The 18,362-nt window shown below is 48.4% G+C and overlaps 1 protein-coding gene across 2 annotated transcripts in view; it reads right to left on the bottom strand.

Annotated features, from left to right (window-relative positions):
• RILPL1 (Rab interacting lysosomal protein like 1) overlaps window positions 1-17,424 on the bottom strand; it is a 34,941-nt gene extending 17,517 nt beyond the window's left edge. The window contains exons 1-4 of one of the 2 annotated variants that reach the window (XM_083590406.1): window positions 16,154-17,424; window positions 11,402-11,552; window positions 3,094-3,212; window positions 2,276-2,494 (exon numbers count right to left, since the gene is read on the bottom strand). In XM_083590406.1, coding sequence (XP_083446532.1) covers window positions 2,276-2,494; window positions 3,094-3,212; window positions 11,402-11,552; window positions 16,154-16,453 — 789 coding nt within the window. In that variant the 5' untranslated portion in view covers window positions 16,454-17,424. The remainder of the gene's footprint in view (window positions 1-2,275; window positions 2,495-3,093; window positions 3,213-11,401; window positions 11,553-16,153) is intronic. The other variant, XM_083590405.1, reaches the window with a different exon arrangement.
• Between the last annotated feature and the right edge of the window lie 938 nt (window positions 17,425-18,362).

Genomic DNA, 18,362 nt, shown 5'->3' with positions numbered 1-18,362 from the left:
CCATTCTTCTCTGACCGATCATGGACTTTGGGGACTCAGAGCAAAAGTCAAGCCCCAATTTTTTCATCAGATGCATGTTCACATTCTGTTTTGGGAAACAAATCTCACATTTCTTTCTTCTTCCTTGGCGCACAGTGTAAAGTATTTTATTTTAAAAGCTATATACAGAGCCAGATTTAGAAGCAGACAACCCAGACGCCAACTGCCTGAGGCACCAGGCTCTGGAGTGCAGTACAGTAGTGTCTGAGAGAGGGCATTTATTTAGCAACTCTTCTCTTAACTGCTGAAATAAATACAAACAGTACAAACAGTTCAGGCCCACTTGTAAAGCTGGCAACCCTCAAGCTGTACAGAGAGTTTGTATTAATGCTAGTTTTTTTTGTTGTTGTTAATTTGCAGGAAAGAGGCACAGCTCAGCAGTTCAAGCATCTGATCTGCATGCAAAAGCTCCTAGCTTCAACCCCCAAGAGATCCAGGTATGACTTGCAGAGAGCCCTGCCTGAAATGCTGAAGAACTGGGGGCAATCTATGCATGTGTTAAGATACATTAGGGTGTCGGCTGCAGTGTGTAGGTGTGTCATGTGAATGCTCTTCTAAGGGGTTAGTTTAGCTAGTAAAACTGAATTACTGTGTCTCAAAATGATGCATGTCTAAAAAGTGTGTCACCAACATGAAAAGTTTGGAAAGTTTTGCTGTACACTGTATGGTTTTAGTCAAAGAATCATGTAAGCAACCACTCCAGCTCTGTTAGCAATGTAATATTTCCTTCCAAAGTCATTTTTTCTGCAAAGCCACTTTATTTTGAAAAAAAGTTTCACATTCTAAGCTCCCCTCAAGTATAAAATAATGAACCTCCTGAGTTATTAGGGGGAGTAGGGGGACAGGCTGTGTCTAAGCAAGGAATCCTTCACGTACCACAGAATCCAGTGCTTGGTGTTACATATGATACCTTAAGAAGTCTTGTGTTTTGTTTTTAAAAAGATCTGTGTGGGCTGTTTCTTTTAAAATACCAAGCTCCTAGTCCTCACTGTTATGCTGACAACTTCGCTTGCACTCCTTGCATCGCCTACTTCCTTGTTAGGAAAGTAAATAGAAACATTTGCATACATGAAAACACAAACAGAATTATGCATTAATACTTAAATTTGTTCTGCACCCACAATTTGAATATCCATTGAGGAATTAGTACTGGGAGCCCTTCATGGCATTTACTTCTGCTTCACAGATAAGAGTTCACTGTCAGCTTTTGAGCCTCAGCCATAAACATGAGAGGTAGGCAATAGTCCTCAATCTCCATAGCATCTCAAATGTTTCAGATGAACTCATGCATTAAAGAAACTAAAATTGCACTGCAATGATGGTGGGGGAAGGGAACATTGGATATGATATTGGCTCATGGGACACAATCTTAAAATAGATCCCAGAGTCACTCCTGCATTTCATCCACCCCTCCAAAATAAAAATCAATTAGCCGTTCAAGTGAAATGTTAAGAATTCAAACTATTTTGACTACAGCCCTGCCAAAGGCCTGGGGAACCTGCAGTTTTCCAGATGTTGATGGACCACAAATCCCATCATACCTCACCACTGGTCATGCTGCTCAGGGCTGATGGGAGCTGCAATCCAACAACATCTGGAGAGCCACAGGTTCTCCACCCCTGCCCTCCAGGATCAGATAAAAAGGTCTACCCCCCAGCTGCCAGCTTCTCACTGTGGCAAAAAAAAAAGCCTCCAGGAAGCCCCCCAGGAGGCCATACAGACAATAGCCCTTGCCACTGTCCCCCACCCAGCCCCAACAACAGACATTAGGAAATATGCCATGTATGATTTTGGGGGATACATCTTTTGACTGTGAGTTTGCCACACCTACTTGCCTACTCAGAGCTGAGCTGCCACCCCCCCCCCAAGTTCAAAGGGATTTACTCCGGGTAATTACAGGCTTAATTACGCATTATATGAAGGAGAGAAGAAACATTGTGGTACATCTGCAGCAGCACAACCAGACGCCTTCATCTGCCCCAGCTGCAACAAAACAGCTGTCTTCTGTATTGGTTTCTACAGCCACAGCAGAAGCTGCCACCTTCCAACAGTTTAACTTCACCCTCAAAGGCACCCTCCTCCACTGTCTCCCAAGACAGACAGATGCCAACAATTAGGGAAACCATGACGATTGAAGTGGTATGAAACAAACACACACGCAAATACATCATACTTGTGTTTATATATACACTGTATAATATTATATATATTTCATGGAGACAAAAGCAGGGCTGACCTGGATTTCTTCTCCATTTTGACTCGGCTCTCCCTGCAGTTTTTCTCGGAGCTTTCCGAGCTCAGCCCTCAGGGCTCCCATCTCTTGTTCCTTGGTCTGCAGGTAGGCCTCCAGCTCTACTTTCTGCTCAATCAGAGCTTTTCCCTGAGCCTCCACAACCGTGATTCTGTGGCGAAGGTCGTGGTTGATTTTCATTAACCTGTTTTGCTGTTGCTGAAGCTGTGAGAGAAAAGAAAGGAGGGAGCTGATAAGCCGCTGCAATTATGGCCCCATCTACACTATACAATATAGAGTAGTATCATTTATTTTAAGCAGTTGTTGCTTCGCCCAAATAATCCTTGGGAAGTGTCAAGAGTGCTGGGACTTGTTAGGAGACTCCTATTCCCTTCACGGAGCTACAATTTCCAGAGTGGTGTAACAATTCCTCTTGCCAGGAAACTGAGAATTTTAGCTTCACTTTAATTTAGTACTCCCACATCCCTCCCTGTCCTCAGTTCAGGAAAGCAAAAAACATTAGCAGACGCATTCTAGCCAAGGAGGGTGCAGTGCAGAGCTGGTAAAGGGGTTGGGTCAGAGGAGAAGATGTATGGGCTTCAAGGGTCAGACAAAGAGGCCTGGAGGACCGCATTCTGCCCCTGGGGCTGAGTTTCTCCATCCCTTTGGACACAGGAGCACCATTATCTACTAATAGTCAGGGATAAGCTGGCCTCTCTGAATTTGCTACATATCAAAATAAATGGATTTAGATATTGGGGCCTTTAAAAAAGTTACTTGGCAGTACTTTGGCATTTATCCCTAAAGGGATGAAAGAGACTTACAGCTTCTACATCCTCATTTTTAAGACCAAGTTCACGGTCCTTTGCTCTGATTTCATCCCTTTGTTTATCTACTACTTCCTTCAGTTTTTTCATCACTTGCCTTTCCCTTTCAGACATTCCTGGAAAAAAAGAGAGAAAGAGTGATAGGAGGCTCCAATTGCAATACTGCTCCTGTTAAGTAAACATAATTGGCTGTTGAAAATACATAACTAAGGTAAACATTTTTTTTCCTGGCAGGGCTCCTGCACTTTTTATCAACTACATGACAGGCAGAAATTCATCAGGTTAGGGCCATCCAATAGGGCAGGGATGGGAAACCTTCGCCCCTCCAGATGTTGACGAACACTAAGTCTCATCAGCCTCAGCTAGTTTGGTCAATGGTGAGAGATGATGTGAGCTGTAGCCAAGCAGCATCTGGAGGAGAGCCAATGTCGTAGTCAATATCATCTGGAGGGCACAACTCCCATCAGCCTCATGCAGCATGGAGGTCAGGGATGATGGGAGTTGTAGTCCCATCACACCTACTATTCATTCAGCCTTTATTTACATATTTTAGACAACAAAACCATAAGGGAAAAAAACCATCAAACATTGGCAATCCCAATATATTAAACACATAAAAAGTATAAAAGACTCAGTAGCCACCATTAAGTAAAATTAAGTAGTTTTAAATTTGACTTTAAAAATCTTGGCTACTAGCCATGGCTACTCTGCCTCCATAGAGGCGGCGAGACTTCTGAATACCAGTTGCTTGAAACCACAGGAGGGGAGAAGGCTCTGGGGCCTGAATCCTGCTTGCTAGTTTCCCATAAGCATCTGGTTGGCCATTGTGAGAACAGGACATAAGGCCAGATGGGCCACTGGTCTGGTCCAGCAGCCTTTTCTCATGTTTTTAAGGGGGAATGGCATGGAAACTATCATAGCTGTTGGTACCCTGAACAGAAGCACTCCGCAATGCAACACCTGCCTGCAGCTCCCATGTGTGGCAGTACCTCTCTTCCATTACTAAGCTTGTTTGCTTCTCAGCCAATATTAACGACTACAGGGATTTGTAGATGCCTTCCAAACTGACTACCTAGTTTTTAAAAAGTGTTAAAGCTTAGAAAAATAACCCTAAGGGCATAGTTTAAGCGTTAAGCATTAAGAATCAATCTCTATTTTAAGTTCTCTGCATTGCAAGATTTTCTTAATTTCTTTCCTCCATTCCCATTTTGGTTTCTGTTGCGGGGGGGTGGGGGGGCATATACACAATCAGACTCCCAATACCTTCCTAAAATTTCCAAGCAACAAGCTAAATCATATCCTGAACCCAAACTAGGGATGTCTCTACAGAAAAATAAGCCTCACCGCTGAGATTGTTTCTTGCTCTCTGCAGCACTACTGTGTGAAGTCTGTGGTGGACCTTAAGGACTCTCTAAGCAGGTGACTCCACCCCCCACATCAAAAGGATGCTCAGAAAGCACCTGTGGTAATGCAGAGCCCTCAAGGCAAGCAGCCTCTCCAATTCTGGAAGCTGCATTACTTGCTAAGCTTCTGGTGTGGCTCCTGCTAAATTCTGCTAAGGATGCATATTTTGCTGCCTAGGAAAAGATCAGAAACCTGCTTGCTTTGATCAGATTTACTCATTTATTCTTGGCACTAGATTAAAATGTTTCCCCCCCCCACACACACATCTGAGCATTAATTTTTTACTTGCAATAATTATTATTGTGTGTATGTAGGTATGTTTTGTGTATACACACCCCTTTTGGGGCTATATGTGGTAGTTAGGGGATGGAGAGATCGCTTTTATGGTCTGATTGCTTCAAATTGTGCTTTGCTCACATGCTCTCTCACACGCACACTTATTTGTAAGCCATTTTAAAACACTTATTTAAAGCAACTAATAAATACTATTTAGTATGTAACCCTAATTAATTCTAAATGTTGATTCAGCACAGGTGTACACAATGGCATTGTGATCAATGCTGCTCTGCCCCTGATCCTATACTCATTTGTTTAGCAGTAAATACCATAGGCTTACAATTTGTTTCCAAGGAAGGGTGTGCTGTAGGACCACTTATAGCTCGGTGGCCTGCTTCTATGCATTTTTATTCAGAAGCCAGTCCCATTGAGCTGAGTGAGGTGGACTCTTCAGAACGGTAGCCTTTCATTTCACTCCCTTTCCTAATCGTGGTTGGTAACGGATGGATTGAATTTTCACCTCTTCATACAAAAAATATGTCCAGGGCAGCTTACAGCTCAATAAGAAACAAGACATTCCCTGCCCTCAGGCTTCCTAATCTAACAAGACATGACACAAAAGGAAATGGGTGGGGAGGAAAGAGGAAATAAGCAAACTCAGGCATCAGTTGCAAGTTCTTTTAAAATAGCCTAAGATGGAGAAAAGCCGTATTTTAGTGGTGGAGTACAACATTTGCAGGGATGCAGATGGCGCTGTGGGTTAAACCACAGAGCCTAGGACTTGCCAATCAGAAGGTTGGCTGTTCGAATCCCCACGACGGGGTGAGCTCCCGTTGCTCAGTCCCAGCTCCTGCCAACCTAGCAGTTTGAAAGCAATTCAAAGTGCAAGTAGATAAATAGGTACCGCTCTGGCAGGAAGGTAAATGGCGTTTCCATGCACTGCTCTGGTTCGCCAGAAGCGGCTTAGTCATGCTGGCCTCATGACCCGGAAGCTGTACGCCGGCTCCCTTGGCCAATAAAACGAGATGAGCGCCGCAACCCCAGAGTCGGCCACGACTGGACCTAATGGTCAGGGGTCCCTTTAACTTTACTTACAATATTTGCATGGAGACGTCCCCAGGTTCATTCCCCAGCATTCCTAGACAAGGCTGAGAAAGACCCCTGGCCTGATTTCCTGGAAAGCTGCTGTCAGTCACTGTAGGTAGAGCCTGGTTCACACATAATCCTTATCTATGAGTTGTCCCAAAGAGAATCAAATAAACCATGGCTTGTTCCTTCCAAGTTTGCTTTGTTTTCCAGATGCCCTTGCTTTGTACCTTTGCAGTTTGGCCAACCCACCCCGGGCATTCACCAAACAAACCATGGCTATTGGGTTAGCATACTTAAAAGCAAACCAAGGTTTGTAAGCCACCAACAAACCATAGTGTTGGATTGTGATTTGTTGGCAGCAAACAAAACATAAACTGGTGGGCTGGGTTTATGCATAATGTAGAGTCAAGGCATAGTTTAATAAACAACAATGTAAAGGACTGCAGCTTAAATGTTCTGAGACATTTCATGGACTAATGACACAGTTCTCAGCATGGCTACCTACAAATATGCCCTATTGAATTCAGTGGGTCTTACTCTCAGGTAAGTGGGGATACGCTTGCAGCTTGCCTCAAAGATTGAGAACAAAGGTTCATGACTCCATCAACCCCAGCTAGCATGCTTAGTGGATCAAAACTGATGGGACATTGTGCTCTTATGAGAGTTTGCTTCATCAGGCCAATGGCCCCACTAGTCCAGCATTGTGTTCTCACGTAGCCCAACCAGATGCCTATGGGAACCCCCAAGCAGGACCTGAGTGCAACAGCCCTCTGCCTCTCCTGTGTTTCCCAGCAACTGGTGTTCAGAAATATTACTGCCTCCACAGTGGCGTAGCGTGGGGGGTGCCAGGGGTGCCGGCCGCACCGGGCGCAACATCTGGGGGGGCGCGAGTCCAGAGGGAAAGGACAAGTTCCTTCCTCCGCCGGGCTCCCCGACGCCACCGCCAGCCTTGTGCCCTAGCGCGCGCGCGTCCCCCCCGCCGCCGCTGCAGCTGCACTCCACTCACTGCTCGCAGGAGGAGGAGCCGCTGCACCAGCGCCGACGCCGCCACCGACGCCTGGCCAGGCACGGGCAGCCTCCGCACCTCGCCGCCGCCGCCGCCATCCCCTCGGCCCAGCCACAGCTGCTTCTGCTGACTGGAAGGGAGGAGAGCTCCGAGGGGCCTCGACGCGCCCTGCCCTCCCCAAAACCCTCCGAGAGGAAGCCGGTGGGCGGGCGAGGGTCTCCCAGCGGAAGGGGGCGCCGCTGGCTCCGGCTCTCAGCGCAAGTCTCAGCCGCGGGGGGGGGGGGGGCGAGGACGGAGCGCGGCTGGAAGCCCCCGGACCCGGCTGGGAGGAAGAGAGGCGCTCGCCAAGCCCGGATCTGGAGCGCCTCGGAGCGCGGGCTCCACATACAGCCCAAGGAGAGGAGGGGGCGGGGAGGCGCCCGAGGGGAGGGGGCTTCGGCTGCCTCGGCCCGCGGGGGCTCCGCAAATAATAAATTTAATAAATTCCTGCTGAGCCTTTGGGGGGGTCCTTGGCTCCTTTGCTCGCCCCCAGCCCCAGTGGCGTAGCGTGGGGAGGTGCAGGGGGGGCGGCCGCACCGGCCGCACCATCTGGGGGGCGCGCTCGCATTCGAGTGCTAAAATCCACGGGTTAGGGGGCGCAAATTACTTGCCTTGCCCCGGGTGCTGACAACCCACGCTACGCCACTGTGCCTCCAACCTTGGCAGCACAGCACTGTCATCAAGCCTAGCAGCCATTGATAGCCTTGCCATCCATAAATCTGCCTAATTTCTTTTGGAGCTGTCCACACTGGTAACCATCACTGTCTCCTGTGGGAGGGAGTTCCATAGTTTAACTATGCACTGTGTGACTTCCTTTTCTCTGTCCTGAATCTTCCAACATTCAGCTTCACCGAAAGTCCATGACTTCTTGCGTTTTGAGAGAGGGAGGGAAAACTTCCCTCTGTCTACTTTCTCCATGCCATGCATCGTTTAATACTCTTCTATCACACTGCCTCTCGCTCACCTTTTCTCCAAATCCCAAATGCTGCAACTTTTCCTCGGAGGGAGTCTCTCCATCCCCTCGATCATTTTGGGGTTGTCTTCTGACCCTTTCCCAACAATACCCCTTGTGAGGCGAGGTGCCCCAAACAGTACACATGCTGTTCTGAATGTTGGCGGTGGGGAGGAAAAACCCTCCTCCCACCGCAAGCCCCGGGAACAGAGGAGAAGCGCTGCGTGCCTTCTCCTCTGTTCCCGGACCTCCCACCGCAAGCCTTCAGGACAGGTCCGGGAACAGAGGAGAAGGCGCGCTGCGCTTCCCCGCTGTCCCCGGAGATTTCCCTATGGGCTTTTGTCTTGCGAAGCAAGCCCATAGGGAAATTCGTCTTGCGAAGCTGCTAAAAATCGGAAAACCCTTTCGTCTTGCGGGTTTTTCGTTTAGCGAGGCATTCGTTTTGCGGGGCACCACTGTACCCCAAATGCAGCTGCACTTGTTACCCAACAGCACCGGGGGAGGGGAGTACAGTGGTACCCCAGGTTACAGACGCTTCAGGTTACAGACTCCACTAACCCAGAAATAGTACTTTGGGGTAAGAACTTTGCTTCAGGATGAGAACAGAAATCGTGCTCAAGCAGCGCAGCAGCAGCAGGAGGCCCCACTAGCTAAAGTGGTACCTCAGGTTGAGAACAGTTTCAGGTTAAGAATGGACCTCCGGAACGAATTAAGTTCTTAACCAGAGTTCCACCCCACCTGGGCAAAGTGGCTGTTCTCTAGGAGAGAAGGGGAGAAAGTAAGGGGACAACCTGTGGCCGCTGTGGAAGTTCTGTTCTGCTCCTCTGCTGACCTAGATCCTGACAAAGCAGGTGCTGCACCCACGGCTACCCAAGAAGATTCTTTCATATAAAAATAGTTTTATGTGAAACATGACGCTGGCAGCTCAGTTCTGTGGGTGCCGTGCAAAAGATCTGATGGTGCATGACTAATTCCACCAGGGCAAGCTGCACAGGATTCTGCAGGGTTGTCTGGGATTTGTTTACCAAGGGATGTCATGGAGGTAAGACAGGAGCCATCACCCTCATTTCATGTTTCAGCCCACACATCTACTTCATATTTTGGAGATTTGTTTTGTCTCTTGCTGTGTGTTTAGACATCCTTAATTTATCATAACCAAATTTTGCATGAGGGTTCCTGAAATCAAGAAGCAAGTTTTCATTTATATTTGGATATGATTGGATGTTGCTTTGAATCAAGAGGGCAGACTGAACCTTTCAAAACTTCACTGATTTTAACAACTTATTTCAAAACTGGGGAGGGGGGCGTTGTTTCTTAAAATTCCTGAGCAACACTGGCTATCAGGCTGCTAGTATTTAACGTTGGAATCATCCTGGAAACTTTTATTTTTCAAAGCTATTAATGATTAAAAAATAATAATAATTTTCATCCAGTGAATTTGGCTGGCAGTAGATACAGCACTCAGCAAAAACAAGCTGTACTTTACATAACACAGAGTTAATTTATGGCTGGACTGGGAACTGTGCAGCCCTGTAATGCTGCAGGACTACAACTTCCAACTATTAGCCCTGCTGATTAAGGGACAGATGGCAGTTGTGGCCCTTTGGATGTTGTTAGGCTTCAAGTTCCTCAGTCCTGATTTAATAATAATAATAATTTTTATTTATACCCCGCCCTCCCCAGCCAAGGCCGGGCTCAGAGCGGCTTACAAGCAATAATAAAAACAAGTTGAATGATTACAACTTAAAAACAAAATTAAAATACAACATTAAAATATTGAAACATTAAAATATTAAAATGTAGCCTCATCGCAGGAGAAGGAAAGGAAAAAAGAAAGAGGGGGAGGGAATCAAATTGGCTCCAAGCCAAAGGCCAGGCGGAACAACTCTGTCTTACAGGCCCTGCGGAAAGAAATCAGATCCTGCAGGGCCCTGGTCTCATGAGGCAGAGCGTTCCACCAGGCTGGAGCCAGAGTTGAAAAGGCCCTGGCTCTGGTTGAGGCTAATCTGACTTCCTTAGGGCCCGGGACCACTAGGGTGTTGCTATTTATGGACCTTGAGGCTCTCCGTGGGGCATACCAGGAGAGGCGGTCCCGTAGGTACGAGGGTCCTAGGCCGTGAAGGGCTTGAAAGGTCAAAAGCAGCACCTTAAATCTGACCCTGTACTCCACCGGGAGCCAGTGCAGCTTGAAAAGCACTGGGTGAATATGCTCCCATGGCAGAGACCCCGTGAGGAGCCTCGCTGCAGCATTCTGCACCCACTGGAGTTTCTGGGACAGCTTCAAGGGCAGCCCCACGTAGAGCGAATTACAGCAGTCAAGCCTGGAGGTGACTGTCACATGGATCACTGTGGCCAGGTCAAGGCAGGAAAGGTAAGGGACCAACTGCTTGATGCGGCGAAGGTGGAAAAATGTCGCCTGGGCTGTTGCTGTAACTTTACAGAATTTGCTGCCACAAAGGCTGGTGGTGCCACTTGCCTTCATGGCTTCAAGAGCACCAATTGGTGGAAAGGTGGTAGAGAAATGTAAACAAACTAATAAAAAAGGACTTGGGCTGCTCCTCCTCAAATCTATCAATTCTCAGCAATGCAATGGAACCTCTGTGGTTGGTGAATAGTGAATAGTGCTTGCTGAGGCATATCAGGAAAAGGAGGGCTGTTGCTTCCATGTCCTGCTTGTGGACTTCTCTGAATTAAGAATTTGATTGGCCACTGTGGGGAGCAGGATGTTGAACCTCAATGGACCTTTGGTCTGATCCAGTGGGCTCTTTTAAAATTCTCCCTCCTCAACAGCACCCAAATTTCTAGTCCACAAAGGCAATTGCTATAAACCAGATGTGGGGAACCTGCAGCTCTCCAGATGCTGCTGGATTAAAACTCCCATAATTCCTGACTATTGACCATGCTGGGTGGGATGAATGAGTGTCAGAATCCAACCACATCTGGAGGGCTACAAGCCTCCCTGGTATAATTAAGTGGGTCTGCATGACCAATACTAGCCCCACATGCCAAGAGCTCAAATCCCTTTGTTTCCCCTCCCATTTAATTGACTATCTGGCCTGAGTGCATTTAATTACTACAGTTATTATGGGTGATATACAAGGAACTGCAACAAAAGCCATTATTTTCCCATGTACTTCGCTCCTGTGCACCTGAGGTTCTGCACAGTATCCTCTGCCAGCTGAGGTTCAGCAGGTGAGCAAAAAAGAAGCACATTTTCAGTTGTGGTGCCCATATGCCTCAGCCAGAATAGCCAATGGTCAGGGATAATGGGAGTCCAGTACCATGTGGAATGACCTATGTCCCCCATCCTGGTTTAAAGGTGGTGAAAGTCAAAACCAGGCCTTTGAACCGGTCCAGGAAACCAAAAGGAAGCCAGTGAACTTGTCATACAACCGGAGTCACGTGCTCCATACAGACTTATGTCAGTACTTTTTGCCTGACTGCTGCCAACTCCTATACTTTCCCGAACAGTTTCTTACTGAGTTTCAGGTCAAATGAACCCAATGCTGTCATCGAGAATCTCTGCCTACCCCACTTGCCTTCATGCTTCTGGAACTCTTCTTCCGAAAAGTTGACGTCCTTGTGGGAGAGGTTGGTCATCAGCTGCTTATTCTCTTCCTGAAGCTGGGCGATTTGGGTGAGGAGATCTTGGGCTTCCCCTCTCCAAACATCTTCCACCAGCTCCAGCTCCTAGAGGGTGAGATTGCATACCATCACTTTCAGGTCCCGGACGGTCAAATGTCTCCCGTTCAATGGAAGGGCCAGATCTTGCTGGTTATAGCAGAAGGTTTCAATGCAGAAGGTTCCAGGTTCAAAGCCCTGCATGTCCAGGTAGGACTGGCAAAGACTGCCTGTCTAAAACTCTGGAGAAATGTTTCCAGACAGTGTAGCCAACACCACCCATATTATTGGTTTACAACTCCCATCAGCCTCAGTTTTCAGGGCTGAAAGTGAGGAATGTTGGAAGCTATAGACCAAGATCCTCTGGCGGGCCACAGGTTCTCCACCTTGGTGTAGACAATACTAGGGTTGATGGACCAATGGTTGCTCCCTACATTCCTATTTTCATACGGAGGATCTTGGAGGCATGTGAATCAGCAAATTTTCCTGAGGCTCAACAGATCTGGCCTTGGTCAATGGCTGAAGACACCACCTCCAAGCTCTGATGTACATTGCCTTTAGTTCTATGACAGAATACAGATAAGGCATAAATGCAATAAATAAATATGAAAGTTTAAGGAACACAATAGGACCTTAGATGCCTTATGCCAGATCAGATTGCTGGTCCATCTAGCTCACTAAACTGGTGGAAGCTGTGTCCTTCCAGATCAGCCTCCCCTGACCTGGTGCCCTCTAGATGTTTTGGACTACAGCTCCCATCAGCCCCAGTCAGTATGACTAGCAGTCAGGAATGATGGAAGTTGTAGTCCAAAGTGTCTGGAGGGGAGCAGGTTGCTCCAGATCTTGTTGGACTCCATCAGCCCCAGCCAGCATGACCAATGGCCAGAGGTGATAAACCAACTGTAGACCAACAACAGGCTATCCATACCCTACCAGCACTGACTAGTATCAGACTTTTGCAGTTTTATACAGGAGTCTTTCGCACTTCCACATGGAGATGCCAGAAACTGGACTTGCAACTTCTCCCTGCAAGGCAGCTGCTCTGCTGCTGAGCTATGGAGCTATTTCTTTTTCTGAAGACCCTGGTCTGCACCTGCAGAGTAAACTGACAACCAAGGCTGAGATCCCAGCTCCAGAGGGAGGCGTGGAGTGCTGTGTTAAGGAGAAAACCAGAGAGAGATGCTTGGTGGGGCCTCAGGAAAGGTTTGGGAGAACATATGTTTGCCAGCATTCTTCTCAGCTCTTGCTCCTGCGACTGAAGTCAGCGTGGAGAACCTCTGGTTCTCCAGATGTTGCCCAGCTCCAACTCCCATCAACCCCAGCCAGAATGGCTCAGGAATTATGAGAGCAGCAGGCCAGCAACATATTGAGGGCTGCAAGCTTTACCAAGCAGCTTGATACATAGACCTCAGCGGATGTTAATGTTTACCTCTTTGCTATGAAAAAGCTTTGTTGGTAGATCTCCACTGCTCTTTAAGGCACAAAGACATGCCATCTTCTGGTAAGCTGGCAACCACACTTGGCAAGCCTAATATAGCTGCTTTCCCACAATGCAATATGATCAGAGAATGTTGGTTTGCTACTGGTTTACGTTTGTATTACTGTCACCTTCCTTAACCCATTTCGTCTTATATTATTATTATTATTATTATTATTATTAATTAAATTTGTATACCACCCTTCATCCGTAGATGAAGGCAGTTCACAGCATAAAAATACAAGACAAAAACAGAAAATGCATATTAAAAACAAGAACAAACCAATAACCCCCTCCCCAGCTTTTATCGCAGGAGGAGGTCTTAGTTATTGCTCCTCTAGCCATGCTCCCTTCCCTTCCCACCCCTCTCTTCCGTTATTGCTTTAAAACCTGCTGAGCAGGAAGGAATTTTTAAGCACTTTTTGCAGTGCCAGTAGCAAACAAAGCCCATGAGGAAAGACACCAGCCGGCCGTGGATTGGGGAGAGCCATCTTTCTCTCCTCCCCAGCCACTTCTCCACTCTGAGATTGAAAGCAACACACAAGGGAGGATCTGAGAGGCTGGATTAAGGAGGGAGGGGTGCCTGGTGCAGTTCCCAAAATAGGACACCCACCCCACCAAATGCATTAAATAAGGTACCATAAAATTAAGTCATGTGGGTTCTTAAAGACTTCCAAATGGATCATGGCATAAGCTTTGATGGGCTATGAAAAAATATTCTGATCATGTGCAGTTTCATAACCCTCAGCAAAACGCAAACACATTTTGCCAACCTTGATAAACAAAAATAACTGAGCATGTGTAGTTTTACATTTAACACTCACATAACTCATTGATGTTTTCACTGGGCCAGGCACCAACTCTCAGCCTAACCTACCTTACATGTCTGTTGTGAGGATAAAGGACGACCTGGTGTAATTGCCCCAATGCAATATGGCCATGGCTAACTACAGACAAAGCTTTGCTTAAAACAATGTGGGGAACCCACGCCCCTCCCAGATGCTGCTGGTCTCTACCTCCCATCATCCAGCACAGCCAATAATCAGCAGTGTTTGGTACTGTAGTCCCCAAAACATCTGGAGGGCCATAAATTCGCCAGGGCTGGCTTGAAATAATTACCCAGAAGGCTTAGTGTTCCCCATCCTCTCATTTTTTGCTCTTTAATTGAATGGAAAGTGATCTGGATGAGAAATTTCCCTGGAAGGGTGCAGCTCTGAGATTATCTTGGGGCTGCTGTTGTTACCCAAAGCTATACACCCCAATATTTGGAATCAATGAATTCCAGAGAATTACAATTACGCAGTGCCTCTCTGCAACAGTTACCTCCATCCACCAGAGTTGACAGCCCAGCTATTGTTGCACAATTTATTCTGGGCAGACAGAGGGAGAAGTGAGTCAAAGGCCTGTGATCTTTTTAGTGGCTGGTGACTCTATTTTAGCCTCTCGTTTACAACTTTAATGCACAACCAAATCGGAGGCTGATGTCAGCTCAGAGCATAATTCTAGGCAAGAACTGAATGGGTACAGTGGATAAATTAATACGCCCTAGTTCCCATCCCATATCCTTTCTTATCTCTTCCATCTCTTTTTCCTTCTTCCTAGGGCTCTAATGTAGCCCAAGCTCAGCTTGCAGAACCTCAAAGCCCCAGAACTTGTATTTGAAGCCAGGGATCAACTCTACTGCATGTAAAAAGTAGGACTCGTAAGAAAAACATCTTGAGTGCCTCTAGGCAAGTGCAGAGTACAGAGCTAGGCTGATGGATGCTTAGAATGCTAAACTAAGCCTGGGGAGACCCAAGTGTAAATCTCCACTCAGCCATGAGGCTCACCTTCGGCCCATCACTATTTTTCAGTCTGTCCTCCCTGACAAGATCATTGTGAGGATAAAATGAGGAGAAACATATATGTGCCTAGAGGTCCTTGAGAGAAAGGTGGGATATAAATGTAATTAATAAAAATAGTAAGAATCTGTTTCATCACCAAATAACCTCTTTTCTGGTTAGAATCAAGTGGGATAGGAATTCTGCCTCAATGAGTGCCAGGAGCACCTTAATTTCTAAGACTGCAACTATAGCCCCACTTAATTTCAAGAGTTAATCTCATTGGGTACTTTAGAGTAAACTTGCATAGGCTCAGGCTAGTAAATTTGGGCAAAGTGAATCCCTTTTTATTTTAAAGCTGGGCTGCAAATTGTTTTATGCTGCCTCTATGCAAATAGAGATTTCCAATATATTTTTATTGTTCATTGCTGGTTTTAAATAATACTTGTGTGCTTCATATTTTTGTTTGTAAGCCACCCAGGCAATATTTATTGATGAATACCTAATCAATGATGTGCTAAGTGGTTCTGAGGCAGAAGTTTATCTGGAAGCTTTTAACCTGAATGGTATCCAGATATGTTTGGTTGGTTGTTTTAAAGATTTATATCCCACCTTTCAGTTGAATGATGTTCAACTGTATGAACAGGGTGGCTAGTCAATGGTGACTGAATGGCATTCTGCCCATGTTCAGAGACTCGTCTCATGTCAGACATACTATTCCACAGTAGGAAAGGGAGACCTTTTTTCAGCCTGAGGTCCATATTTGCTTCGGGACAACCTTTTCGAGGGCCACATATGTTGCCTTTGTATAGCATTGAAGGCTAGTTTCTACACAGACTTCTCTCTATCCACCTTCCCGGTACGCAAAAGCCATTGTCACCGTTAAAGGACACTTTCCAGCCAGGCAAAAATAGGGTCCTGGGGGGAGAGAGTGTGTTGTTTAGAGAGAGTTCTGGGGGCCTGGCAGAGAGGCCCGAGGGGCCACATTTCCTCCACCCCTCTTTAGGAGTAAACCCCATTCTTGGAAAGAGTTACAGGGAAGGGATGGGCTCAAGGGCTTCCTCGGGGCTTGGCGACTTTCCCCCTTTTGCTTTGGGGTCAGCAAATGCTCTGCACGGATTCCACCCACTTCCGTGTAGAGGATCCTCACTCCTACGACATCCTTTTCCCGCGAGTAAACCACCGATCCCAGCAGGACTTAAATTCTGAGTAAAGAGCAGAAAAGAAAGGCGAGCCCGGGCACCCGAGGCGGATGCCGCGAAGTCCTCCGGCACCAGCGCGCCGCCGCGCAGCCGGGTCCCTGCCTGGAGGACCGCGCAAGGGAAACCAACCCCCCCCCCCGAGAGAAGCCCCGATCCCCGCCGGCGGCCGACCTTCTGGTGCTTCCTCTCCTTCTCGATGCGATCCACCCTCTCCAGGCGGAGGCGGTCGAGCTCCAGGCGCAGCTCCTCCATCTCCGGGTTGAGGTGGTTGCGGCCGACCAGCAGCTCCAGGATCTCCAGCACGCGCACCACTTTGGGCATCAGGCGCCCGATGGCCTCGCAGCCGTGCTGGTCGATGAGCCGCTCGAACTCCTGGCCCACCGCCGACGCGATGTCGTACACGTCCATCACGGTCAGCTCGGCCACGTTCTTCTCCAGCGCCGGAGAGCCCAGGCCGGAGACGCCGTCCATGGCTGCGCCTGCCGCCGCTGCCCGCTTCCCCGGCCCAGGCGCCCTCCCAGGCGGCGGCGGAGGCCAGCCAGCCTCGCGGGGCACCGGAGCGGCCTTTCCCAAGGGCCGGAGAGCCGAGCCCGCGGGCCGCGCAACTTGCAAACTTCTCTGGCTTGGCGCCGCGGCAAAACTTAGCTAGAGGCAGCAGCTGGGCGCTGGACACCCGCGGCCCGACCCCGACTCCGGCCCCTGCGGAGGTCCGGCGGGCATCCCGGGAAGAAGACGGAGAGGGCGAGGAGCAAATCTCGGTGGCCGCCGAGCCCCAGACCCCTCCTCCGCCTCCTCCCTCCGCTCACTTCCAATATAAACTTGAGCTTGTGATCAGGCCGAGACGGAGGGAGGAGGAGGAGGAGGAGGAGGAGGAGGGCACGAGGCTGCCCGGGACGCAGGCCCGCCCCCGCCCCATCCAAGCTGGGAAGAACAGCTGGGCTGGACTCGGGAGCAGCTCGGCGAGGGGATCGGGAATGGCGGCGCCGAAGGATGCGCCAGCCCAGCTCCCCAGGATGGGGTTCCCCGGCTCCTTGGTTTGGCTGAAGCAGCGGCGTGGGGCGGCCCGCCAGATGTTGCCCGGGGAATCCTCCCGGATGTTCCAAGGAAGCTGAACGGGGGAAGAAGATCCCGGGCAGGTGAAGGAAAGCGGCTCATCACCCAGGAGCCGGAGGCGGGCGCCATCCCGGGCAGCTTTACAAGAGGAGCGGACGGATTCACGGAGGACAAGGCGATCAGGGGCTGCAGGTCGGAGACAGTTTGCCTCTGAATCCCAGGGAGGCAAAGGGCTGTTGCGCTCAGGTCCAGCTTCCCGGCTTCCCACAGGCTGCTGAGAGAAAAGGATGCTGATCCAGCCAGCTGTTGCGTTCTTAATTCCCATTTGTCCTTGGCTGGGTGGGAAAGAAAAGAGCTGGGCCCCCAGAACATCTGGAATGGGCTTCCCCGACCTGGCAGCCTCAATAAATTTTGGGCTACACGCCCTTCACGATGGTCTGTTTTGATTTGTTTGCATGGAGATCAGACAATCCCAGATTTTTACTGAGCACCCTCTGATTCATTTGTGGGGAAGTTAGATAACAATTGAGCCAAAGCAAGCATCACCCCACACTTCCCAGTGCATTTCCCCTTCACTTTCTTTATCGCAAAAAGTCTGGTCTTTTGGGAAAGCGAGTTTGTTGGGCAAGAGCTTCCAACTATAATTGCCCACCTGATTTTGACAGGTTGTGATCTGGATCCTGCCTGAAAATAGAGTCAGGCTGAAAGAACCAAATGGCTTCCATCCCTATTCCTGATTGCTGGCTATACTTGCTGGTGAGAGTTGTTTTCCAAAATATATGGAAGGCACCAGGCTGGGGAAGGCTGATCTGAAGCACACCTGTCAACTTTTCCCTTTTCTTGCGAGGAATCCTATTTGGAATAAGGGAATTTCCCTTTTAAAAAGGGAAACATTGACAGCTATGAGCTGGAGGGACACAGGGTCCTTCTTCCTTTGGCTGAGTTAGATGGACCAGCAGTCTGGCTTCCAACGTTTGGAGGACACTGTGTTGGCTGTCCTTGATTTGAAACATCTGCAGCCTGCTTTAAAAAACTCAAGGAAGCTAATAACAACAGGTCATGCTTCTGATGAAGCAGAAGGCAATCCAATAAAGTGTTGGTTGTGTCAGATTGTTGTCACACGAACACTCTGACGCCACTTTAACAGCATGGCTCCCCACCACCACCAGTCCTGGGACCTGTAGTTTCTTAAGGATGCTGCGAGTTGTTAGGATGCTGTTATGTACTGAGTTGAATAGGATCCAAACTGCAGCAGTCTGATTGGTCCTAGAACAATAGGATCCAAAAGGCAGCAGTCTGATTGGTCCTAGAACAATAGGATTCAGAA

This window comes from Podarcis filfolensis (genome assembly GCF_964270895.1).
Source record: "Podarcis filfolensis genome assembly, chromosome: 16".
Taxonomy (NCBI): domain Eukaryota; kingdom Metazoa; phylum Chordata; class Lepidosauria; order Squamata; family Lacertidae; genus Podarcis; species Podarcis filfolensis.
This window is presented reverse-complemented; position numbering and strand designations above follow the sequence as displayed.